Genomic DNA, 26,894 nt, shown 5'->3' with positions numbered 1-26,894 from the left:
AAGTGATAGAGTTTTCTTACCTGGGAAGCCGAATTACCAACGATGGACAAAGCAAGAAAGAAATAGCAGAATAACACAGGCGAAGAGGGCTTTCTACAAAAAGAAGAATCTTCTTACAGCTGAGAATACAAGCATAGAAGTAAGGAAACAATTCATCAGATGCTACAAATGGAGAATGTTTCTGCATGGAAGCGAGGTTTGGACGTTGACAGCAGCAGAGAAGTCAACGAGTGGAAGCATTCGAAATGTGGTGCTACCGAAGAATGATGAAGATAAAATGGATCAACCGTGTAAACAATTGTACAGGTGAAAGATTTTTTTTTAACTTGGAAAGCCGACTTACCAACGATGGACCAGGCAAGAAAGAAATAGTCTGTAGAATAGCACTGGTGATGGGGGTTTTTCTACAAAAAGAGGAATCTTTGAACAGTTGAGAATACAAGCATAGAAGGAAGGAAACAATTCATCAGATGCTACATATGGAGTATGTATCTCTATGGAAGCGAGGCTTGGACGTTGACAGCAGCAGAGAAGTCAAGAGTGGAAGCATTCGAAATATGTGGTGCTACCAAAGAATGTTGATGGTATAATGGATCTAACATGTAAATAATTGTAGAAGTGATAGAGTTTTCTTACCTGGGAAGCCGAATTACCAACGATGGACAAAGCAAGAAAGAAATAGTCAGCAGAATAACACAGGCGAAGAGGGCTTTCTACAAAAAGAAGAATCTTCTTACAGCTGAGAATACAAGCATAGAAGTAAGGAAACAATTCATCAGATGCTACATATGGAGAATGTTTCTATATGGAAGCGAGGCTTGGACGTTGACAGCAGCAGAGAAGTCAACGAGTGGAAACATTCGAAATGTGGTGCTATACATAAGAATGATGAGGATAAAATGGATCAATCATGTAAGTTATGAGGAAGTGCTAAGAAGAGTGGGAGAAAAAAAGAGGTCTTCTAAAAACCTTAAGCAAAATACTGGAAAACTTAGTTGGTCACATTATGTGACATGATGGCTTGATGAAGAGAATTGTTTAAGGACAGGTGAAGGGAAAAAGGGCAAGGGACGGCCCCGAATGAGTTACATAGGACAAGAGTAATAAAGGATGTTTAAGAGAAGAAATACGTCTCTACGAAAAGTCTAGCAGATAGGAGAGAGGAATGGAGAGCTGCGTCAAACCAATCTTAGGTATGTTGTCTAATTGTGAAGATGACATGGGATATTCAATGTGCATTTCTAGTTTATAATATTTATCAATGGTATAAAGTTTGGACTACAGGCGGTCCTCGACTTTCGTACACTCGACTTTCGTACAATTCGCACTTTCGTACGTTCAAAATTGACACCTTTTACTCGACTTTCGTACGCTAAATTCGGACTTTCGGACGTTGGTCTGTAATTTTTTTTAAATTCCCGCGATGTTTATTGCGCATTCCAACATTCAATTCTTTCAAATGGCAGTATCGGCAGTATATGCGAACAATACGAACGTATATAATGAAGGGAATTGTTGGTAATTGACTCTAATCTAGGTGATTTATTTGGGAGAGAGACTGCCTGCTATAGGCTCCTTTATCAAGAGAAGAAGAAAGCCTTCATTGAAGATATTTTTCAAAAGAAGTTGACTAGACGTCATCGAATAGCTTTCAATAAAACCAGTAAGACCTTCTTTCTAATTGTGTTTTTTCGTTTGAGTGCTGTTTAATTCATGTAAACCTTCAGCAACGATATTGCACGAAATATCACCCGAATTCCGTTTGTCTTTTGTCTTTTTTGAATAACATGCGGAATATGTCACCTGCCAAATATCGAATTTTGGTGTAAAAATTAAAAGGTATCCAGAGTGCGGGTTCAACAAATACATTTCGTTATGCTTCTTGATATGTCCTTTTATTTATAGTGGACGTAATAAGTGGAATGTCAACTTAAACGCCAAGAGGAAGTTTCACTCGATAGCCAACGGAGTTCTTGTTTTTTAAACTTTTATTTGCATTTTCTGCGTATTTTCGAAAGAAATTAGATGATTTGAGGAGTTTTATTAACATATTATTAAAATTAAGTCAATTGAAATGAATTCCGTGAAAAAAAAGGTTTTAGTACGTATATTCCGCTCTTTTGGAACGTAACCCCTAATTAGTATGGAAGTCAATGGTTCGACTTTCGTACAAGTTTTCGGGAACGCATTGTGTACGAAAGTCGGGGACCGCCTGTAATCGTTGACATTTTCAAAATAGTGTTTTATATTTTTTTTAAACTCTGTTTTTAATATTTATTCAATGCCTTCATGCTTAATTATTGATTAAACTTATTATTAGTGATGGGTCGATTCCAAAATTTTATCGATTCCGATCCCGATTCCGATTCTGACATTTCGATTCCGATTCTACCGATACCGATTCCATCGATTCTGATGCCATAGGCTCCAAGAAAAATATCACTTAATTCCAGGCAACAAGAAAACCACTTTAAAAAATATTACTCTGTGAAAGAGTCAGTTGACAAAAGCATCTTTCAAATAATTACTATGTAATTAAAATATAATAGCTAAATTTCAAAACAGAACATACCTGAGTACAGAAATTTTCATAGCTTTAATAAAGACTACATACTACGTATATGAATCATGTAATATTTGGCCCTTTCAAATTCTCAAGCAGAAAAACCAATAATTCTACATGCTCAGCCAGCAGGTTTTGACGTCTCCATGTTACAGTATTACTGCCTGCAGAAAATTGCCTTTTGCTACTCATATGTGTGTTATTGGGCAAGTACTTTCCCACCAAAATTGCAAGATTTCGGAGACTTTGGAATTTTTATTAAAAATTATATCAACGATTTTTTGGATCTTGAATCTTCATGGAATTCAAGTGGTCGAAGCGAACAACTATAGAACTAAACTTTAGTTTTGTAGAGCCAAAAAAATGCTATACTTCTCACGTCATTTAATCAACCTTAAAATCTCTTGCTTTTTTTTAAGTTCAAGAAAGAAACTAAACGCTACAAATGAATATCACATCGGACGGTCGCAGTAATAAAAAAGGCTAAAAGAGCCTTGTGGTGTGAAAACTCCCCCTACCGCGCGACTCACCTCGGCGAAGGTGGAAAGGGAAAAAGGGTATCGGTTGTTGCCTTTCACGGAAATAGTTCTTTTTTCTCTCTCTTAAGCATGCTGACTTAATCTCTTCACTTTACTTCAATACCCGAGCCATATTTCTTATGCGTGGGATGGTTCCAAAAAAAAATCCAATCCTTAGTATTTTCACTCGAGTAATGCGATAAATGGTCAAGTCGATCTATACATAATCCTTTTTAACATCCTCAGTTTAGTGTTTTAAGTCAATGAAGACGATTATCCATGCTTTAAATGACGATTTTCAAGACTAATGTTTTTAAAAACTTGAAAAATCGGCCTCAGTTACCGAGCCTATAAGTTCCACAGCGTGTAGCTCAGCCTTGACGCGCGATTGAAAAATCGCTCTTATTTCCTTCGTCGCAAACTTTTTTTTCAAGATTTCTTATTAGTACTCTTTAGAAATCTCTACTTTATATTGTGGTTCAAATTTTCCGAGCTATATTTTTCGTAAACGAAAGTTAATGTCTACTTTATATCAAATTTCACGTGAAAAACGGGTCGGCCATTTTGCATTGTAAAACCCGACAGATGAGAGCCAAAGTCTTCAAAAGTCATTGAAAGTATAGGCAAAGCACCAGATCAAAGGAATATTGCGTTTTATATTCCATAAAACTCACACCAACGCAAAACCACTTGGATAAATTCAAAGATTTTTTGAGGAAAAACGATATCTCGCGTGGCATTGAAAAATTGGTCATGCTTGGGCCTCTGTATCTCACTAAAGGTTCGTGGCATATAGCATATAAAGCGTGAAATGGCATATAAAGCAATATTTGGCAATGATTTATGAGTATTTACGCAGAGTTTCAAGTCTCTATCCCCAAAAAGGTCATTTTGGACTTTATTCCAGCTTTTTCCGATTTCGGACCAGTGTGCGCCGGGTAGGAAGACGATCGGCCGCTGCGGCTGGCGTAAAGGTATTCGGCGCCCACGTCGACAACTATAGTGTATTCGGCAAGCTGAAAGTACCAGGCCAAGGCATTAGAATGACTTATCGGCTTTAAAAACTGCATTATTACATGAGTTTCAGGATAGCGCTTCCTGTCGGCAGATTCAGGCAGATTGCTGGACCTACTAGCCTTGAAAGAACTGTAACCTTAACTACTCGACTCGACATTCGTAATGCGACTCGAAACACTCGAGTCGAGTACCAACTACTCGATCGACTTGAATTTTCGAGTACTCGCACATCCCAAGAAGATATGTGTTTTGTTATGTTTACGTGGCGCGAAAATTCAAATGACTGTTGGAAACGCGGTCGTTTATTTTGTTGTTTGAAGTACTACTGGAATCGGAATCGATTTTTCGCCTTGGCAAGTACTCGTTTTCGATTCCGGTTCTTGGCCGAGAATCGAGGAATCGAAGAATCGAGGAATCGAACCGACCCATCACTACTTATTATTTAATTAATCAAAATCGATAGGTAACTATGAACCATATTAGCTTAGTTACCATCAATAAACATTGCGATGGGAGAGAGGAATGGGGAGCTGGGTCAAACCAATCTTAGGAGTGTTGACTGATGATGATGACGCCATACTTTGTTGTTACATCATTTTCAAGTGCAGGTTCGAATTTCAATTCAAGGTCACTGAATATACATAATACAGTAAAACCCCTTATTTACACTTTTCTAGGGACCCAAGAAAAAAAGTGTAAATTGCGGGAAAATGCAAATTGTGGGAAATAGAGAATTTTCACTTTTATTCACATACTGGCTTTGGAAATGTTAATTTTTTAATTGTTCACTAAGCATTATTCCATAACATTGCTTCCCTCTGAAGCACAGCTGGCAACAAAAATTAAAAAATAATCCTGTTTTGTCTGCATTAAAAACATCTTTTGGGCTGTAACCTTCCAGAAGTCTAATATATTCAGATTCTTTCCACTGAGTTGCTGTCTCTATGTTAACATCTTTGCTTTCACCACTCACCATCTTGTATACAAGACTGTACCTATTTTTGAATCTATCCAACCAACCATTATAGATGCCGTGGAATCTTCGATTCCCAATCTTCTGGGGAAATACTTTTTCTCAAGGGCCTTTGGGCCTGTTTACACGATACATTAATGTCTGCTTGCATGAATGATTTTTGTGGACCGGAACGGGACAGGAAATGTACGAATGTAGGCAGGGGCAGATCCAGGAATTTTCTTTCTGGGAGGGGCACAGAGGGTCTGACAGGCAAAAGATCTTGTCTTAATTGAGATTAAAAACAAGATATAACATATAACAATGACTTTACTAAATTCTCTTTATTTTTATATCAAAGTTATTCTCATTGAATTAAATGATTGAGCCTCCTTGGGTAAAACACAAAATAAAGCGAACGTAATGATGACCATCAGGGACGGATCCAGGATTTCTTTCTGGGGGGCACAAGCAAGGACATATCCAGGATTTTGTTCTGGAGGGGGGCACAATGATACCACGTTATACAAAACGAACGCAATGATAACTGGACCATATTAAAAATCTTGCATATTTTTAAAGTGTCTGGGGGGGCACATGCCCCCCATAGATCCTCCTGTGATAACCGTATTCAAATTTTGTCTATTTTTTAAGCAGCTGGGTTGGGCACATCCCCCGCCCCTAAATACGACTATGAATGCATGAACCAAATTTGAACAGGTTCTATTTTCTGTTCATGCATACGCACTAGTTGGGTGAATACACGGTGCATTTTCATGTTCATAATTTAGATATTAACTTGTACGGGTTAATTTACTATGTAAACAGGCCTTTAGATGACACCATTTGCAGGAACATTTAATGATCTTGCACCTAAAAACTACTCTTTTAAAATTCGTTCTATTTCTTCTTACCTAGAATTCTTCACATATACTCTCTTTTTTGATAAATTTCCGCACTGGTTTGCATATTTTACAATGGCATCGCGATTTTTCACCACGAATTTGTTTGAATCGATGCGTGTTCCGGTGTGGGAATCAACTACCTCTAAAATTTTCATTTTCTCGTCAACTAAAAATGTCCGTTTTTCACCTCGAATTTCCATTTTCAAGCAGGATAAATTCTATTTCCCGTACTAATTGAGGATAACTTGCCAACACACGAGTGCCTGAACTACTCCTCGGCGATCAAGTGCGTAGTACAAACGGTCGTGCGACTTCATAATTTTTTTAAATTACAGTTGTTTGCGATACGCTGGTATGTGAATGGGATAATTCAAGTTTAAATAAGTTTTGTTAAGTATTTAATTAACCCATCTACGCTACGCAACTGTTGAATGAAGTCAGCGCAAATGATGACAAGTTTTATAGTTCCGGCATTTATCACGTTTCAGCACGTCTGGTTTTCTTTCAAACTCTCGTATCAAATTATAGGCTACATGATTATTGTCAACATTGCTTCCGGAGTTCTTGCATTATAATTATTACATAGCTCGATTGCTCAAAACACCTACTTTCATATCGTGAATCTTTCCGCCGATGACAAAAAACGAGATGACGTAGTTCAACTTTCCGACGTTAGTGGCGTTCTGTCCCGCCACATTCAAATTCTTCCCGAAAATAGTTCTCATTGCGTCTCTTTCTCTTGGATTTTTAAATACAAATACGCGAAAGGAAGCCAAAAGACAATTTTAAGGGCTGATATGCGCGATTAATTGTTTTACTACGCAAAAAATTTTTTTTAGTCGGCACGTCGTGATGCACATGGCGGGAAAACGAAAAAAACACGGCGTAAATACAGGGTTCTATTTACATTGGAGAGATAGGAAATATGACGGGACCCAGAAAAAAACTTGCAATTTGCGGGAAAACGTAAATTCCGATAACGCAAATACGGGGTTCTACTGTAGTTGAAAATCTTGCGAAACAGTGCATTTTTTTTCTAAAATTTGAGATGATGAAAAAACCAATTTGGTCCCTAGGTATATAATTTTGTTTTCAAGCCATGGTTGTTGAAGTGCATAAACCTTGATGTATAACATATTAATGATATGATACGTGACGATATGATACGGTAGTGATACGTGCAAGCATTAAGAGGAATTAAAATTTTTATTATTTCATTTTTATTTGCTCGTGGCTGGTGTCCTAACACCCCTACTGTACGCCTATTGAGATGGATTACACAAAGGTTTAGCTTTGACTGCTAATTTTCGGGTTCTCCAACCTCGTCTGTCTTTTATGGTTGACTACAGTTTCGAAAGCCATCCTGCTTTCGTCTTCAGGTCGAAGGTGAGAAGTTTCAATTTTTTGCCGTCTTATATAGCACTGGCCGATCTCCCTCGAAAAAGCGAAGATAGTGGCAAAAGAGAGTCGTTACTACCCAAGGCAAATCAGGGAAGCAATTGAAATTCACAAAACACAAAACATTAACGGGGACAACGGCTACCCAATCAGCAACGCGTGGAAGAGAGTGCTGACCAATCAGCACACGGGGGGAGATTGGCCAGTGCTATATTGGCCAGTGCTTTAGTATCTTAACGACCGGTTACCCGCCATACTTGTATGAGAAATTCATTAGAAAATCTGAGGTTCATGATATACCTACCCGAAACCATAACATTGACCTCCATATTCCAAAACATCACACGCCTCATATGAACAAATCATTCATAGTAACCGCCTCACAAATATGGAACTCTCTCCCAGCCCAAATAAGAAGCAGTACAAATATCAATAGGTTCAAACACAGCACATATGGGTTTCTGAAGAATGCCTCCTTATCCCCAAGTTAAATTTCTTTTGTTTATATTCACTTTCTTATGTTCATATTTCTTGTTTATATTCACTTTCTTATGTTCATATCTCTTGTTCATATTTCTTTTGTTTGTCACCTTAAATTTTGTAATTAGTGTGTTATATCGAAGTGCGATTATTTATTATTTTTTTTTTTTTGTCGAAAATATTGTATTGTTTCTTTCATGTACTAGGCGATATGCACTGATCACATTTGACTGTATATGTATATATATTTATTTACTTTTTCTTTTATTTATCTATCTCAATGTGAAATGTAGAAAGATGTACTTATATTTTCTCATGGGCCCCAGTGCCTACGAAAATAAACGATATTATTATTATTATTATATAAGACGGCAAAAAATGAAAACTTCTCACCTTCGACCTGAAGACGAAAGCAAGACGGCTTTCGAAACTGTTGTCAACCATAAACGACAGACGCGGCTGGAGAACCCGAAAATTAGCAGTCATCATGAACAACGCCGTGGAAACCTACGCACGAATTTCACTATCCTCTACGGGGAGGAGATTCTCAGGAAGTCCAAGAGATTTGAGAAGTTAAGGAAGAAGAAGGGGAAGTTACTCTCCTCTCTCGCCTTCCTCCTACGCTGCCGTGACACCAACACGTTACCATCGTGTGTGGAAGTAAAACACCATCTTAACACCTACGCAGCCAAGAAAATACTTCGCCGCACTAGCGAAGCACTCTTGAGGGAACGAATTCACCAAAAGAGGCTGGACCTTCACCGAATATCCGAGGAACTCTACAGGATTCACTTGGAACTTGCCGCTACTCTTACTGCCACTGATTGGGAGACAATTGAAAAGCTATCATAACATTGAATTCGAAAAAGCGAAGATAGTGGCAAAAGAGAGTCACTACCACCCAAGGCAAATCAGGGAAGCAATTGAAATTCACAAAACACAAAATATTACCAGGGACAACGGCTACCCAATCAGCAACGTTTGGAAGAGAGTGCTGACCAATCAATGCACAGGGGGAGATCGGCCGGTGCTATGTAAGATGGCATATGTTTTGGGCAACTACAAAGCCACAAATATTTTATGCTTCTATTGTATTCATCATTTATTTCAAATTTTAATGCCATGTTCACTGTTAAGTTTGTAGTGTAATCTTAATTTTAGTTTAATTTTAAGTTTCACTTTCCCACAAACATAACAAAACGCTGACAACGACACACGCACGCCATTTAGTAATTTCTATGTTAACTGGCTGGTTGGGGTGAGCAAACTCTCACCGGTACAGCTGATAAGTTCGCGCCTGCAGCACGGTCATTCCTGTGATTGAAAAACCGATCGATGATTTGCCTTGGGTAGTAGCACTCTCTCTCAAGCATGACGTGGTCACAAGGTTCAATTGCGTGACCAAGATACAAAACATTGTACCTGGACCAAAGGATCATATCCCGCAGGCACTATGCGAAGGTGTGTACACAGTGCCATGCTCCTGCGGAAAAGCATATGTTGGGGAAACATGCCGAGGAATGGCGACAAGGATGAAGGAGCATGTGAGAGCCACTAATAAAAAAAACAACTGCACTTGTCAGCCATTGCAGAGCATGCTTGGAGTGAGGCGGGCATTAAAATTGATTTCGAAAAAGCGAAGATAGCGGCAAAAGATAGTCGCTACCACCCAAGGCAAATCAGGGAAGCAATTGAAATTCACAAAACACAGAATATTAACAGGTACAATGGCTACCCAATCAGCAACGTGTGGGAGAGAGTTCTGACCAATCAGCACACAGAGGGAGATGTGCCAGGGCTACATAAGACGGCAAAAATTAAAAACTTCTCACCTTTGACCTGAAGACGGAAGCAGGATGGCTTTTGAAACTGTTGTCAACCATATACAGTAGAACCTCGTTAAAGCGAGTACGGGCTATAGCGACACTCCCGCTATTACGAGAGATAGCCGATGCGCCGTCAATTGACCCTATAATAGGCGGGTTAAAAAATTCGTTTTTACGAGACCCTTTCGGTGTTGGCTCTCGCCATAGCGAGGGTTTCACCGCCGGAAGACTTTCATCAAGACTCCTCAACCTGTGTAATTGCTAGCGATCTGTTCGAAATGAAGTTAATGGAGTGCTCAGTCACAAATTTATGTGGTAAACTGTCGTTCGATAAATATAATGATTGACGAACCAATGCTTTGCATGATTTTTATTCAGTGCGGCGCTTATAAATTGTTTGAATAGTTGGTCGTTATTTGAGTAAGGAAATTTAGTGATGCAAAAAAACATCGCCTTTCATCTGGATTTATGCTTACGTTTATCGGATAGATGTTTATCTGTCGCCGCACCACTCCTGTTCCTGTATATCTGTTCGCAACAGGTATATTGGCTATTATTTGCTCCACCTCCGGTAAAGCGACAATTCGCTACAGCGAGTGTTTATTAGTGCACCGTGGGGTGTCGTTATATTGAGGTTTCACTGTACGACAGACGCGGCTGGAGAACCCGGAAATTAGCAGTCATCGTGAACAACGCCATGGAAACCTATGCACGAATAGGTGAGGCTTATTGGATGTACATCTTCTATTACCTTACCAAACCTTCTATTACCTTTACGCAGCACACATAACTTGCATTAATTATATCTTGACCTGGTATGCATTTGTTTGCAATTACAAATTGCTGGACAGTTTACTTAAGTACTTGTATTAAAATGTGTTTATAAGTACACATTTCATTTGTATTGGGTTAATATTTTCTGTATTTGTAAATTACGAATCCTATACCTACACATGTTTGTGCGGTCTTTGGAGAATAAATTCTAACCCATTATATTCTATTGGATGTACATCTTCTACTACCTTACCTATGCAGGTGGGGCAGCACTGTCCTTGAGCCTTGGTCTGCTTGGATGGTGGGCATTGCAGGACGGGACACGCCTCCTTGGTGCAGCGCAGGCTCCTCTCACCATTGGCACCCTCCCGGCAGTGGCACTTGAGGCACGGGTCGTCCGGGATGGTCGCATCGCGCTCCGCACCAACCTCCTGCCCATTTATCACACACCCTACAACACACAACAACGAAGCAAAAATATAATTAGTTGTGTCAGGCATGACTTTATGGAATCAACTTGACATAATGAAAAGGTACTTGACATTTAAAAAATACTTTGATTTGAACTGCTAATTTGATACTTTAAACAAAGTATTGCTGCGAAGTCAACAGCTGTTTAGTGTTTCCCACATTTTTCCTACCAGCAGAAGACAAAATTTTTTCAGATCTAACGGTGCAGCAAGATCAGTGAGTCAACACAAAATTGTGTTGCATTCTACAGGATAACCTCACTTTTTGTTGCCTGGCATAGGCTCGTTTTACATGGGCACAGACGGTCTGCACTCCACGCATGGATAATGTTCCCTTGATATTGATGGAAGCTTACGCATGAGTGTGGACCGCCCGAGTCGTTTAAACAACGTCCACGTCTGGTCGTCCGCACCTATGTGAACAAAGGCGACCACTCTCCGCCCCCAGCACGCAAAGCGCAGACCAAGAAACGGGCCTTATCTGCGAATTTGATGTAGTTCGGCACTAAACAACTAGAGTCCTCTGCATTACAGTGAAACCTCGATATAACGACACCCCACGGTGCACTGATAAACACTCGCTATAGCGAATTATCGCTTTACCGGAGGTGGAGCAAATAATAGCCAATATACCTCTTGCGAACAGATACATATACAGGAACAGGAGTGGTGCGGCGACAGATAAACATCTATCCGATAAACGTAAGCATAAATCCAGACGAAAGGCGATGTTTTTTTGCATCACTAAATTTCCTTACTCAAATAACGACTAACTATTCAAACAATTTATAAGCGCCGCACTGAATAAAAATCATGCAAAGCATTGTTTCGTCATCATTATATTTATCGAACGACAGTTTACCACATAAATTTGAGACTGAGCACTCCATTAACTTCATTTCTAACAGATCGCTAGCAATTACAGAGGTTAAGGAGTCTTCGTGAAAGTCTTCCGGCGGTGAAACCCTCGCTATGGCGAGCGCCAACACCGAAAGGGTCTCGTAAAAACGATTTTTTTACGCGCTTATTATAGGGTCAATTGACGGTGCATCGGCTATCTCTCGTAATAGCGGGGGTGTCGCTATAGCCCGTACTCGCTTTAACGAGGTTCCACTGTATTTAGTTTACGTGAACCAGAAGCGGATGGATTTCATCCTCACCAATGTGAACAACAGCGACAGTTCTCTGCGCCCCGCGCGTGTAGCAAGGAACACGAACCGTTCGCGTCCATGTGAAACTGACGTGATGGTTTCTCCAGTTACAAAACAAACTCAACTTACGAGCAAGGTCTCGGAACGCAACTTGCTCGCACGCCGAGGACTTACTGTATAAAGCACACTGCTCGGCAGTTTACCTTTGCAAACGGGGCAGCATTCGCCCTCCCTGGGAGGCAAGGGTGACTGGCATGGCATGTGGCACACCATCTTCGTCTCGGTGATCACTCCCCCGTGGCAACGATACACTCGGCACGGGTCATCCTTCTTCGTCCACTCCGACCCAGATGGGTGCTCAACGCCCTCCCAAATGCAACCTGAAAAAAAAAACCAAACATCGAGTTTCATTTACAGATACACAGAGTCGGTTTCGAGCGTTGAGAGGTTAAATAATAATAAAAATAATAATGTCTTTATTCATCTGTAGCACAATAATAATTGTGGTAGATGTCGTCCATTAATACACCTCATGTGAGGACACAGTAATAAGAAATACCCCGGATTTAAGAGGCAGCAGAATGAACATACACAATACAAATAAGAGGGAAATCATACAATTTGAATCAAAGTGCAAAAGAAAATTTAAAAGCTGATAGTGGAGAAATAAATTTCCTCCAGTGAGTATATGGGTTTAGATATTAAGAATTTTTTAGGGCCCTGCAGAAGACATTGTTGTCAACCGTTCTTGCTGAGTTGGGCAACATGTTGAAGTACTTAATTGCCTGGTTTTCATAGTTAAAAGATTTGACCAGCCTACATTAAGGCATATCGAATTTACTCTTTGCTCTGGTGTCATGGTTATGTACATCAGCTCTTGTGGAGTACAATTGCAAATTTTCCTTGATGAACACTATAGAATGAAATACATATAGGCTGTAGACAGTCATAATGCTTAATTCGACAAAAAGTGGTTTACAATGTTCAGTACATCCAGAGTTAGAGATAATTCAAACCACCTTGTTTTGAGGTATTAACAAATGTTTTACATCGGAAGCGTGCCCCCAAAGTCTGATTCCACATGTAAGGTGAGATTGAAAGAATGCATAATAAGCAATGCACATGACGATCGTGGTTCGTTTTAACCATATTGCAACCATACTCTGGGATTTAAAGCGACCACAAAACACCGACGACTTTAAAAGAATTTGAGTACAGTGAGTCCTCGTTCTGCGTCACCCCGTTTAACGTCATTTCACGATAACGTCACGAAAATTTTGAGACCGTCATTCGTTTATCGCACCTTTGCTTCGCGATAACGTCAGGTCTGGTCAGGTCTTTTATATTTCGCGCGAGAAAAAATGCGAAGCGGCGGGCGTTGCAGGTTGTTCGTTTTGTGGGCGGTAATACAGTCAGTCTAAACGAAGTGTATTACGGTGTGTTTATTGTCAATTTCGATTACGTTTATAGCAAATTTTCTGCAAAATGAATTCTTAGGTAGGTGCGCAAATGTTAAGTGCGTAAATGTCAAGTAAAGTTTTAGCAAATTTTACTTGACATAACGGTTTTCTGGAACCTGAAAAGTGATTTCTAGGAATTTTTCCGGGTAGAACTCGGAGTATTTGTCGTCACTTTTTCGCCGTGTTCTCAATAATCTTGGTTCCTGTAACTGCGACGATGTTTCAGCGATGATGATGCCCAGGCGATGATGCCCAGGTGACCACCATAGCGAAGCCGAAAAAGCAAACGCGGGAAGATACAAAAATGGAGAAGGATGTACATCGCTGCTGGTATTGCCGTCAATGAAGACAGGGACTCGTGTTTATGCCATAGTTTGGCATTCCCATCGTAAGAAATGGCCCAAATATGATACGCTAAAATTTTTTCGCGTAGGAATTGTGAGGTCTAGGAGCCGATATTCACTTTTTACATTGATTCTTATGGGATATTGTGCTTCGATTAACATCATTTCGTTTATAGTCACATTTTTCAGGAACGGTAAGTGACGTTAAACGAGGACCCACTGTATTTGTTGACTGATTTTGACCAAATTTTTATAGGAAGAACGAGTCAGATGGATAATTCACTTGTTGTTCAGAAACGAGTCGCTTGTTAAGTAAAATCTGATACTTTCCCGACGAATACCGTATTTCTCCGAATATAGGCCCCCTCTGAATATAGCCCCCCCCCCCCCCCCCCCTAATTATGAGGTTTCATTTTCGGGAAAAGTTAAAAAAAAATGCTTTTGAATATTGTCCCCCCCCCCTTTACTTTTACCATGGATATTTTTGCAAAAAAGGTGGGAATATATTCAGACATATACGATAATAGGGCATTTTCCTTCATCAGAGAAAACGAAAGGCATTGATTGCGATTCGTTACCCACCATTAGCGTATTCATGATGTACAAATTATTTGCTTTTAGAAATCCTAGTAAAGATGAATGTTAATGGTCAATTTCAACCTTATTTGAAAAAGGCCTGATTGGCACCCATGCGATGCCACTCCACGTGACGTCACAAGGACCTAGTTTCTATACGAGTAGATAGGAGTTTGCATCGTCTGAGATTACCAATGCATGCATGAGGCACAGAGCTCAAAGTTTTAAAAAAATGTGTCTGAATATTGTCCCCTCTTCACTTTTACCTTGGGTATTTTTGGAAAAAAAGGGGGGACTATATTCAGACACATACGATATATAATCGAAAAAGGCTATTCGGACTTCCAGCCGGGTAGTCTCCCTCCACTCTGCCTACGTTTCGACCATCTTGACCACCCACCATCCGGCTGGAAGCCCAAATAGCCTTTTTCGAAGTCACTTGTATCCGCAGTGCTTTGAAATTCATCGTCGCCAACCAGCGACAGGTTTTACTCTCCGACAGTGGCTTAGTAAGCACAACCCTCACCACATGTGCCATAGTGTGGACTTGTGAAGTCAACATCTTGTTCAGTAAAACCCATCCCGAAGTTTGCTCTGAGAAAATGGCTCAGTGGTGGAACTGGTTAACACGCCTGACCGAGAGATATGGGTTTGAATAATGGCTAATTCAAATATTTTTTCATGGCGAACTTCATCCTTCGGTGTATTTAAATTTTCATTTGTTATTAAGAGTTAACTACCATTATTTTTGGTTGAAGTAAAAATATTTCTTAAGGCCGTTTTACAAAGAGCATGGAATTGTGCAGGTCAGAGCTGCGTTAATTTCTAAAACGGCGAGGAATTGCACGAATGCATGAACGAAATTAGAACAGGGGCTATTTCGGCATCTCACGTCCACGTATTCTCGCACGTGTTCTAGCAATTCACCGCTATACATGACGCAATTTTGACTGCGCCTTTGTACACACGTCGGATTGTGCAAGCACGTGCCCCACGGCCCTAAGGTGATTTACTACGTAAAAAAAAATTTCTAATTAGCCACCAGACGGCAGCTATTATCAGGTACACTCTCTGGTCAAAAACTTACAAAAAAACTCGTGAGATAGCAGCAGGATCAACAGATAGATATAACTATTAAGTATTCTCCGTATAGGTACAGTGAGTCCTCGTTCTACATCACCCCGTTTAACGTCATTTCGCGATAACGTCACGAAAATTTTGAGAACCTCATTCGTTTATCGCACCTTCGCTTCGCGATAACGTCACGTCTTTTAAATTTCGTGCGATAAGAAAGGCAAAGCGGCAGGCGTTGCAGGTTGTTCGTTTCGTGGGCGGTAATACGGTCAGTCTATACAAAGTGTAAAACGGTGTGTATATTGTTAATTGCAATTACCGTTTTAGCAAATTTTAGCATTAGAGACATTTCCACGAAAATGTCCAAGAGAACAATGTTCACGATAATTTTGGTTCCTGTTACTGCGACGCTGTTTCAGCGATGATGATGCCCAGGCGACGTTCGCCCACCTCAATTCGCAATTAAAACCATCTCTTCGATTTCATAATCCCAGTTTGCCTGCCCTTGTTCATTTCCGCCATTTTGATTTCGCTCCTGACCGGTCCGAAAAGAAATTCTCGTAGCGAACGTAGCGCCTATAATAGTGCCTATATTAGCGCCATAGCCACCGGTGCTCCGGAGCACCATCTGTAGCGTCTGGTAGCGGAAGTAGCATTCATTGACCGCACTCCATAGCCACAGCAAAGCCGAAAAGCAAATGCGGGAAGATACAAAAAATGAGAAGCACTTACGTCACTGCTGCTATTGCCGTCAATGAAGACAGGAACTCGTATTTATGCCGTAGTTTGGCATTCCCATCGTAAAAAATGCCCCAGATATGATACGCTAAAATTTTTTCGCGTAGGAATTATGAGGTCTAGGAGCCGATATTCACTTTTTACATTGTTTTTTATGGGATAAAGGCGGTCCCCGACTTTCGTACACAATGCGTTCCCGAAAACTTGTACGAAAGTCGAATGTACGAAAGTCGAACCATTGACTTCCATGCTAATTAGGGGTTACGTTCCAAAAGAGCGGAATATACGTACAACAACCTTTTTTTTCACGGAATTCATTTCAATTGACTTAATTTTAATAATTGAACCCGCACTCGGAATACCTTTTAATTTTTACACCAAAATTCGACATTTGGCAGGTGACATTCGTGATCGCGTGTATTTCGCATGTTATTCAAAAAAGACAAAAGACAAACGGAATTCGGGTGATATTTCGTGCAATATCGTTGCTGAAGGTGTACATGAATTAAACAGCACTCAAACGAAAAAACACAATTAGAAAGAAGATCTTACTAGTTTTATTGAAAGCTATTTGATGATGTCTGGTCAACTTCTTTTGAAAAATATCTTCAATGAAGGCTTTCTTCTTCTCTTGATAAAGGAGCCTATAGCAGGCAGTCTCTCTCCCAAATAAATCACCTAGATTAGAGTCAACTACCAACAATTCCCTTCATTATATACGTTCGTATTGTTCGCATATATTGCCATTTGAAACAATTGAATGTTGGGATGCGCAATAAACACCGCGGGAATTTTAAAAAAATTACAGACCAACGTCCGAAAGTCCGAATTTAGCGTACGAAAGTCAAGTAATTGGTGTCAATTTTGAACGTACGAAAGTGCGAATTGTACGAAAGTCGAGTGTACGAAAGTCGAGGACCGCCTGTATTATGCTTCGATTAACGTCACTTACCATTCCTGAAAAATTTGACGATAAAAGAGGACTCACTGTACGCTAGTGGTGTTTGTGGCCAGCTTCAGGCCGCATACCCTTGTGGATGTGGACGGGATAATAAAAGTAAAAGACCAATTACTCCACCATTACTTCCGAAAAACCTTGTGTTTACCTTTGCACTGTTGGCAGCACTGATCTCTCTGCTGCTCCATCAACATGAAGCAACCCTGCTGGTCGGGGCACCCTTCACGCTGACACTCGACGAAACCATTCTGGAAAAAAAAAAAAACAAATGAAAACCACGAGGCAAAAAGATGAATACAGCAGACTCCCGATTATCCGGCTGCGGTATATCCGTGTTGAGGATTATCCGTGCATGATTTTCACTCTCGTTCAATATTGTCCGCGATCTTTATAAAAAAATAAAATCGGACTCAAAATCATCGGTATTACTGCATTAATGCTAGGATAAACCGGGCTTATTATTTCCGTTAGAATCCCCTTCGTAAAACGGAAGCAATCGTGCACTAGCTACATTCACGGGAGCACCGTGTTCCAGTTTTCCAAGCCTTGCAGTGCGCGACCGCGCTCCGCGATCACGAATACACGTCCCGCAGCAGTTGCAACCCGGGCAACTTGTGCGAGACGAGACTACATGGCATGTTTCGAAACCAGGTCTTATATGGAGCAGTAATTATACGAGTGCAACCATGTTATCGCCGCTAAAAAGATCTCGAACTGGCGAAGAAAGCTCTCGATGAGTCTGGGAAGCAAATACCATAGCAAATAACAGCAATTACTGCATAAATAACAATATATTGTTTGTTTCACGTACATTATGAACATTGCAAGATATTAAAGTGAAAGTTTGGGTTATCCGTGTTCTCCGATTATTCGTGCCGTCTCTCTCCATCATTAGCCCGGATAATCGGGAGTGTGCAGTACATGTTTGTGCAGAGGAGGGAAAAGGGTACTTTCCTTCATCAAAGAAAACGAAAGGCATTGATTGAGATTCGTTACCCACCAGTAGTGTGTTCATAATACAGTGAGTCCTCGTTCTACGTCACCCCATTTAACATCATTTCGCGATAAAGTCATGAAAATTTTGAGACTGTCATTTGTTTATGCTTTGCAATAACGTCAAGGGTTTTAAATTTCACGCGAAAAAAAACGCAAAGCGGCGGGCATTGAAGGTTGTTCGTTTTGTGGGCGGTAATACAGTCAGTCTAAACGAAGTGTAAAACCGTGTGTTTATTGTTATTTGCGATTATTTTTTAGCTAATTTTCTTCTAAATGAATTCTTAGGTGGGTGCGCAAGGTTTTACTTGACATAACGGTTTTCAGGAACCTAAAAAGTGATTTCAAGGAATTTTTCCGTGTAGAACTCTGAGTTTTTGTTGTCACTTTTTTCGCCGTGTTGGCAATAATTTTGGTTCCTGTAACTGCGACGATGTTTCAGCGATGACGATGCCCAGGCGAGATGATACATCATCTGAGGTTGCCAATGCATGCATGAGGCACTGAGCTCAGGGAAACATGTCTTAATAATCACCTATTAAAACTGCCTAAGGTCGGAAAGTTTTCTTCGTTTGATAAGGTATTAATAATCCTTATTAAAGCCTAGCGCTACCAGCTACCTGGTTACTCTGCTACCTGGTTACTCTGCTACCTGCTAACAGCCTGCATCGTATCAGCGCTCAGAGCCTCGCACCAAGGTTGTCTCACACAGTGGCAGGAGGAACTAGAATGACGTCACGCGGGCTTTTCCCAGCATTCATACTTAGCCATCGTGTTTTTGCATGCTTGAAAATTTTCACTTTTCATTAAATTATGAAAAATATATATCGCCATTTCAAAATCTAAAAGAGTGAAATACTACATAAGTAATAATCTTTCAATTTAGGCAGTAAAAAAAAAAGAGTAATTCACCCTATTAACCCTTTCGAGACAGCGGAGTTTTCGTCTTATCATGACTGCTGTACTGAGCCCCAAGAGACTCTTCTTTCTCGTGGTACGGAGCATTTTTGGAGGACATTCATTAAGAAGGGTCTCGCTGAACCTTTTTTGACCCCTCCACGCAGGGACTTCACATTATCTCGGACTCCGAGAGTAGTTGTGCTCCCTCCTTTCCGGGTTTACGACCATACCTGCGGCATTGGTTCTCGGTCAACTGATGTATTGCTTATATGTATTTAGCAAATGGATAACTGTTGCTTGCACGTAAATTACAGACTTTGAATTGAATTCCTCATTTTTATCTGAGCATTGTCAAATTTTAAACGAAGTTCTAAGGCCATTATTAACGCATTTAACGCAGCAACAATTTCCATGTTGATGTTTATACATAACTCGAGAAATGAGTTAATATTTGTTGTAAAATTTCGTTTAAAAATTGTAAACGCTGCTCAAAAGACAAATAATTCAATTCTTAGGCCCAGCGCACACGGAGCGACTATTTTGTGACCACAGTTGGGAATCAGTTGCGTCTGCAACCAGTTGGCAACTGAAACAAAACTTCTGTCCGCACACGGGTGCAATGACAAAGGGCTGGTTGAAAATCAGATTCGTTTATTGTGCAATCAGTGAAGTGCTTATTTAAAAATTGTGTTAAATTAGAGTGTCATACTAATTTGTTATTTACTTTTTTTTTAATACTGTTTGTCTGACACTATTGTTATAATAAATTGTCGCCTTGACTTCTTGTGATGGTTGGCCAGTTACTCCGCAGTATGATGTTTTCCCTTTCGTTGGTGTTGTTTTGCCGAATTGTCTGTGTGCTGACGGCGGTTTACAACGAGTGAATGTTTTGTATTTCTTTTCATTTTTTGTTTTTCTTCATGAAAGTGATGTCACCCTGAACTTGTGTAAGCTGTACAATTATCTTCTCAAACATATTCTTGGATCAAACATATTATTGAGTTTAAAATTGTGTTAAATTTGAGTGTTATACCAATCTGTTATTTATCTTATTTGAAAATATTGTTTGTGTGACTTTATTGTCATAATAAATTGTCACCTTAATTTCTTGTAGTGGTTAGTCTGTTATATCGCAGCATGATGTTTCTCCTTTCGTTGGTATTGTTTTTGCCTAATTGTCTGTAAGTTGGCGGCTGTCCGCAACGAGTGAATCTTATGCGTTTCTTTTCATTTTTTTTTCTTTTCTTTTGGGAATGTAATGTCATGCTGAACTTGTGAAAGTTGTGCAATGGTTTTCTCATGGGCCACAGGCCCACGAAATAAACGAATTTATTATTATTATTATTATTATTATTTAGTGCGGTACGTGTTGTTTTTTACCCCTTGCTTTGGCCGTCAGCGCTTACTATCACTGAGTCAAGCGAAGAAGACGCTGTGAACTATCATCAATACCAAAGACATTAGATAGTTTGTATTTGTTCAGGACGTCATGCTTCTCTACTGCTCCAACGAGCTTCATGTTGAGTTCTTGATCATTCATTTTGAGATCTACACTATACGGCCGTCAAAATACCACCAAAACACCACGTGGTCTCGTGCAACTGAAGTCTGCAACGCAACTGCAACCGCGGGCCCACGGTTGCATGTGACTGGTTTCAGACTGTTTTGAGATCGTCAAAAACCAGTCGCGTCGTGTGCCCCTCCCCACTCAAATACATTGTCGTGGTCACAAAACAGTTGCGCACGCAACTGGTTTGCAACAGTAGTTGTAAAACAGTCACACCGTGTGCGCTGGGCCTTAGTGTATATTTCTTGAGAAATGAACAAATATTTATTTCGAAAATTGACTGTATAATCAATGGAATGACCGCTGTCCCGTACCGCTGAGAGGGGTTATAAAAGACTAAGGGTCCGGGTACCTGCTCCCAGATTCTGAGGGTTAATCCTAAACCCCGAAGCGTTGGGTCCCGAGACAAAGACGTCGTAAACCCACGACCGTCCTAAAAAGGGGGGAGCTAGAAAACGTATATATAAGGCTTTAGATCTCCTGGCCGGGAAAATCTCACACGTATATATACGGCCGTCGTCTCCCGGGTCAGGAAACGTCCACACGTATATATACGTGTACAGTAGGGAAGAGGTTAACCCCTTTCCCATATGCACTTCTCCTCACCTTGCACATGCACGTGAAACACCTCATGTCTTTGATGCTGTGGACGGACACCTCCCTCCCTTCGTTCAAACACGGCTCACGACTGCCTGCAAAGAAGAGAATAAGACAATCAATCAGATGGAAATAAATACAGTTACTCTTTACATCGTAATGGAGGGGACCGAAATTTGGGCAATTTGATGCATGGAGGTTCATTATAGAGGTTTTAGTGATAGGCACCATTTTTTCAAATCCTACAGAAATGAAAGGCACTACTGTCTTTTAAACCATTATATTTATGAGTTTAAACAAACATTCATGCATTAGAATATATTTATTATTTAATGATGACACAAAGCGAGTGCTATCACGTGATTTTTACCATTGTTCGAGAGAAAACGATGTGATCCCTCTAAATTCAACATACACTTTAAATTATTTAGATAGTTGGATACTTTTTTTTAAATTACTGTTAGGTATGCTCTCATATGGAACAAAATGGCCACAACTAATGATTAACATGAAAATTACAGCATATTAAAGGGGTATAAGAAAAAAAATGAGGGTGAAACATTCATTGCTGAAAATGTCATTCCACGTACGTAATCGCAGCTGCATTAATGGTCTCTAGTTGTCTCAGTACGATTTGCAGAGGTAGTTAGGCCATCTCGGGGGTGTCTCCTTGGTATGATAAGTGGAGGTTTCACGAGATAAAGAGGTTCACTACAAAGAGGCTTGCCTTTGAATTTACATGTATATCAGATGGGACCGTAGGGGTGGTATGAAGTATGGAGGTTTATGATGTAAAGAGGTTCTCTACGTAAAGGTTTTACTGTGTATTAAAAGACAAAAGTTCATAAAACTGAAAAAGAAGCATTTATTTGCAAGCAAGTACAGTGAGTCCTCGATCTACGTCACCCCGTTTAACGTCATTTCGCGATAACGTCACGAAAATTTTGAGACCGTCATTCGTTTATCGCACCTACGCTTCCCGACAACGTCAAGTCTTTTAAATTTTGCGCAAAAAAAAAAAGGCGAAGCGGCGGGCGTTGCAGGTTGTTCGTTTTGTGGGCGGTAGTACAGTCAGTCTAAGCAAAGTGTAAAACGGTGTGTTTATTCTTAATTGCGATTACGGTTTCAGCAAAAATTTCTGCAAAATGAATCCTTGCGTAGGTGGGCAAGGTTTTACTTGACATAATGGTTTTCAGGAACCTAAAAAGTGATTTCGAGGCATTTTTCCGTGTAGAACTCGGAGTTTTTGTCGTCACTTTTTTTGCTGAGTTCACATCAATTTTGGTTCCTGTAACTGCGACGATGTTTCAGTGATGATGATGCTTTGGATGATGCCCAGGCGACGCTCGCCCGGGCGACCACCATAGCGAAGCCAAAAAGCAAACGCGGGAAGATACAAAAATGGAGAAGGATTTACGTCACTGCTGCTATTGTCGTCAATGAAGACAGGAACTCATATTTATGCGATAGTTTGGCTTTCCCACCGTAAAAAATGTCCCAGATATGATACGCTAACATTTTTTTCGCGTAAGAATTGTGAGGTCTAGGAGCCGATATTCACTTTTTACATTGTTTCTGTATTAAATTTGAAAATACATTAATGTGGCTCATAAAGAAAATTAACGTAGCTTATGTAAAAACTCAATTTTAGAATATAACTCCTTTCAAGTAAAAATAAAATTAGTTAAATTGATAATCCTTCACGCTTGTTTTGTTTTCGAAATGAATAGAGTAGATGCTTTTTTGTTTTTTTTTTTAAATAAAGAAGAAAGAAGCGCTACCCGCTAACTTGTTTTAATTTTAACACGTTGCGTACAGGGGTATTTAAATTACTAGGAACGCCGATTCTGGAAATATGTGCCTATTAGGGTGTAATGCCTTTGGTTTAACCATAGTTAAAAAGCTAATGTTTAGAATATAACTATATCCAATCAAACGTTATGATGCATCAATTCATTATGAATAACGAACAACAACTGAAAACGTACTAACGAATACGTATTGTACGCTTTAAAATTGTTTAGGTTTGTTGCTTTAAAATAATCAATCACTCACGTTTCTTAACAACTTTGCATTTCACAAATGACAAAAACATACCACTTGTGCGAAAGAACCAAAGAGAGAAAAATCATTCGCCTCGACCGGGATTCGAACCCAGATCCCCCGATTTCCGGTCGAGTGCTTTAGCCAGTTAAGCTACCGAGGCGTCATCCTTCCATGTGAATATTTTTCGGGACACTACTGGACAAGGTGTTGCTGGACTGCTGGGCACATGATGCCACTAGCAGTCCAAGTCGTGCGCACAGCGCCACAGCCGGAGAGCAGGCCCGGACATAGAACACAAAGAGGTGTTTGCTCTCGACTAGTTTAAAGTATACCGGGACTAGCCACGGTGACAACTTTTACGGGAGTCACCCGCAAGGCACAATCGTGCGAAGGATCCACAGAGAAAAAATCATCCGCCTTGACCGGGATTCGAACCCGGAGTGTCCAAATATATTTTAAATTTATGCTTCAGTGAATGCAGCGTCCCATACGAGGGATTGGAAAGAGTTCCGATCTAACCTTCCCATGCGCCGTTGCACTGCGATGCTAGTTCTACTTATGAACCATTTTGTTTAAAAGCTCTCATAGGGGTTATGCATCAGAATTACAGCATTTCCGAGTATCTCAACGCCATACGATAACAACCAGGTCGAAAGTGACGTCACAGATTAAAATAAAACACCCTTGGCCCTCCATCATCCCATGCCTCTGATATTTTTTTTCCTTTCAATACAGGTTACACCAGAACAATTGAAGTGTGTTTCATCCCTACCTCATCTCATCCACTGACCATTTTCATCTTACCTGCTTCAATTCTCCGTTTCTGGAGAGCAAATGCCAGGTGAGCGACCTACAGGATCCAAAGATGTCTCCACAGTTTTCGGGAATTGGATGACATGCACGAGATTCAAAAAAGAATGAAACCAAATGCATCGCTTTTCTGACATATTTAGGTTTTTTTAAACTCAAACTCATTTTTTATTTATTTTTTTTTTAGTTCCAACATTCAGCAGTGTTGAATTTTTTTCCCTTTCCAAGACCACACAGTCCATAAATCATAATCTTCGAAGGAAAATAAGTGTAACGAGAACAATGGAAGCATCCCTACCTCATCCTACCCACTGACCTTTTCCATCCCCCCTGACCCTCGCTCAAATGCAATTTACGGTGGGAATGTCAAAATTCGAAAAAGAATATAATATTTTATGGTCATTCCCTATAGATTTTGCCGAGTTACTGTTACTTTAGGACAAAAGTTCGTGCATTTTGACGTGTCTCCCTCAATTTTGCCGCAAAATGCATGATTTGAGTCCGCGTCCGCGAAGAGAGTATTCCAACGCCCACGCAGCGTCGCGGATACAAGAGCGGCAGGCCGGTCCCGTCTCCTCCCCGCTCGCTTCTCCCCCTCCCACACCTCGATTGCAGCAAAATTCATCCCGCGTGTGCTGCTAGGAGGTCATTTATCTTTGATAATATAAATCGGAAGATAGTAGAAGGTAATAACGAAGCTTAGTGAGACGACTTGTCCCTTATTTTAGGCGCCTCGTCGGCGTTAAACAAATCGATGTTACCAACTTTTAGAGAAGTGATGAAATATTTTTAGATCCGAGAACGCAGGAAAGGAGCCTACGGTCAATGAAAAGTCCTCGAGTGGCTCTGAAGGTGTGCGAACTATGGTGACGCTTCCCTTCCATTATGTGTGTGACTAAATGGATTTAGCGGTACCACAGGAAGTACTAAAACTTACGGAAAATGCGAATAGGCCAAAAGTAGGGTTATTGTTGAAGCACAAAACTAAACGCTTAAGGGCGTTAAACTTATTGCTCACTCATTGCAAGTCCGTACACCCCGACGGTTTGACCTACAATGCCCCTCGCGCGCGGCGTTCCACTCCTTAGGTCTATTTTATGTCTACCAAACAATATGGTAAAAGAAAGTTAAGAAAGTAAAAGAAAGGTGCTATTTCGCTCTCATCCGACCGCACCTTGAATATGCAGCGAGCGTATGGGATCCAGTGCAGAAAGACTTAATCCGCGAACTGAATAAAATACAAAGGAAGGCTAAGCGTTTCGTCAAAAACGGCTACGGGCGTACAGACAGCGTTACCCAGATGTTAAGCAAATTAGGCTGGGAGCCGCTGGAGACTCGGAGGCTGCGCGCTAGGCTTAGATTGCTTGAACAATTGAGAATGGATGTCTTTAAGAGCGACACAGAGAACATAATATTACAGCCACACTATATTTCCAGGTCCGATAGAAGCGATGAATTAAGAGAGATGTTTTGCCGAACAGATAGATATGGGAATTCGTTTTTCCCCCGAACCATAAAGGACTTTAATAAACGCTAGTCCCAACCTCGTCAGAGCCCTTCATTTTTTATTTAATAGCTGTAAACGGCTGGTGCCCTAACACCCCCTGCCATACGCATTTTAGGCGGCTTGCGGGGTATTATGTAGATGTAGATTTCTACCTTTCTGGAGGACAAATACCAGGTGAATGACTTACTAGACCCAATATGTCTCGATAGTTTTTCGGCAATTGGATGGCGTGCACAAGATTCAAAAAAGAATGACACCAAACGCGTCGCATTTCTAACATACTCAGGTTTTTCTAGAATGGAAAAAATGCTTATGCTTTCGCGCTATAGAACATACCAATCAGGGTCTCCGGGAGAGCAGGGCCGGCTAGGAAGCAGCACGCAAGCAGCAGCGAGGAGACGGTCACCGAAGCCATACGCACAGCCATCTCTCCACCCCGTGTCACTTATCTGAACAAACAAACAAAAAAAACAAAGGTTTTCAATTCCATCATATTTTTACGTTTAAAATTTTATCATTTAGTACAGTTGAGGACAAGGCCGTAGCCAGGGGAGGGATTAAGGGGGATTAACCCCCCCCCCCCCGAAATGAAAAATATTAAATAGATACTTTATGCTCGCTTGGTGCTCACACGACGATATTATATAGCGGCGCAGGGACATCTAGTAGTCCAATGCGACTCAAGTCAATAATTATCTAAGCAAATTTGTAGGTGTAGTGTGTGTAGTTGTAGTGAAGTGTGTGAAATAATAGAATTGCTGTGAATTAGTAGAGAGGTGAGTGACTTATGAGCCTCCTGAGGGACCGCAGATTTGACATCGACACCGAGGAGTTGATTCATTTGGTCCCTGCAAAAAAAAGCCAGAAGGCTAAATTCAATTTTATAATAATATTTTTATATTTTCCTTTAATGCATGATTTTTACCATGATTCGAGAGAAAATGATGTGATCTCTCTTAAATCAACAGTCACTTTATATGATTAGGATAGTTGGATATCTTTTTTCTTATTTACTATTAGGTATGCTCTCATATGAAATAAAATGGCCATAACTAATGGTTAACATGAAAATTGCAGCATATTAAAGGTGTAAAAGAAAAAAAATGAGCATGAAACATTTATCGCTGAAAATGTCATACCATGTACGTAATTGCGGCTGCATTAATGGTCTCTAGTTGTCTCGGTACGATTTGAGGAGGTAGTTAGACCACCTCGGGTGTGTCTCCTTGGTATGTTAAGTGGAAGTTTTACAAGATAAAGAGGTACACTA

At 40.4% G+C, this 26,894-nt stretch overlaps 1 protein-coding gene across 4 annotated transcripts in view; it reads right to left on the bottom strand.

Annotated features, from left to right (window-relative positions):
- Nucleotides 1-26,894, bottom strand: part of LOC124172858 (kielin/chordin-like protein) — a 117,776-nt gene that overhangs the window by 75,157 nt on the left and 15,725 nt on the right. For all 4 annotated transcript variants that reach the window (XR_006868298.1, XR_006868299.1, XR_006868300.1 and 1 more), the window contains 5 exons: nt 25,961-26,073; nt 21,271-21,356; nt 17,353-17,452; nt 12,258-12,434; nt 10,687-10,884 (listed from right to left, as the gene is read on the bottom strand). Coding sequence is in view for 1 of the 4 variants with exons in the window: in XM_046552357.1 (XP_046408313.1) it covers nt 10,687-10,884; nt 12,258-12,434; nt 17,353-17,452; nt 21,271-21,356; nt 25,961-26,051 (652 nt within the window). In the remaining 3 variants the exon portion in view is untranslated. The remainder of the gene's footprint in view (nt 1-10,686; nt 10,885-12,257; nt 12,435-17,352; nt 17,453-21,270; nt 21,357-25,960; nt 26,074-26,894) is intronic.

Source organism: Ischnura elegans (assembly GCF_921293095.1).
Source record: "Ischnura elegans chromosome 13 unlocalized genomic scaffold, ioIscEleg1.1 SUPER_13_unloc_3, whole genome shotgun sequence".
Taxonomy (NCBI): Eukaryota; Metazoa; Arthropoda; class Insecta; order Odonata; family Coenagrionidae; genus Ischnura; species Ischnura elegans.
This window is presented reverse-complemented; position numbering and strand designations above follow the sequence as displayed.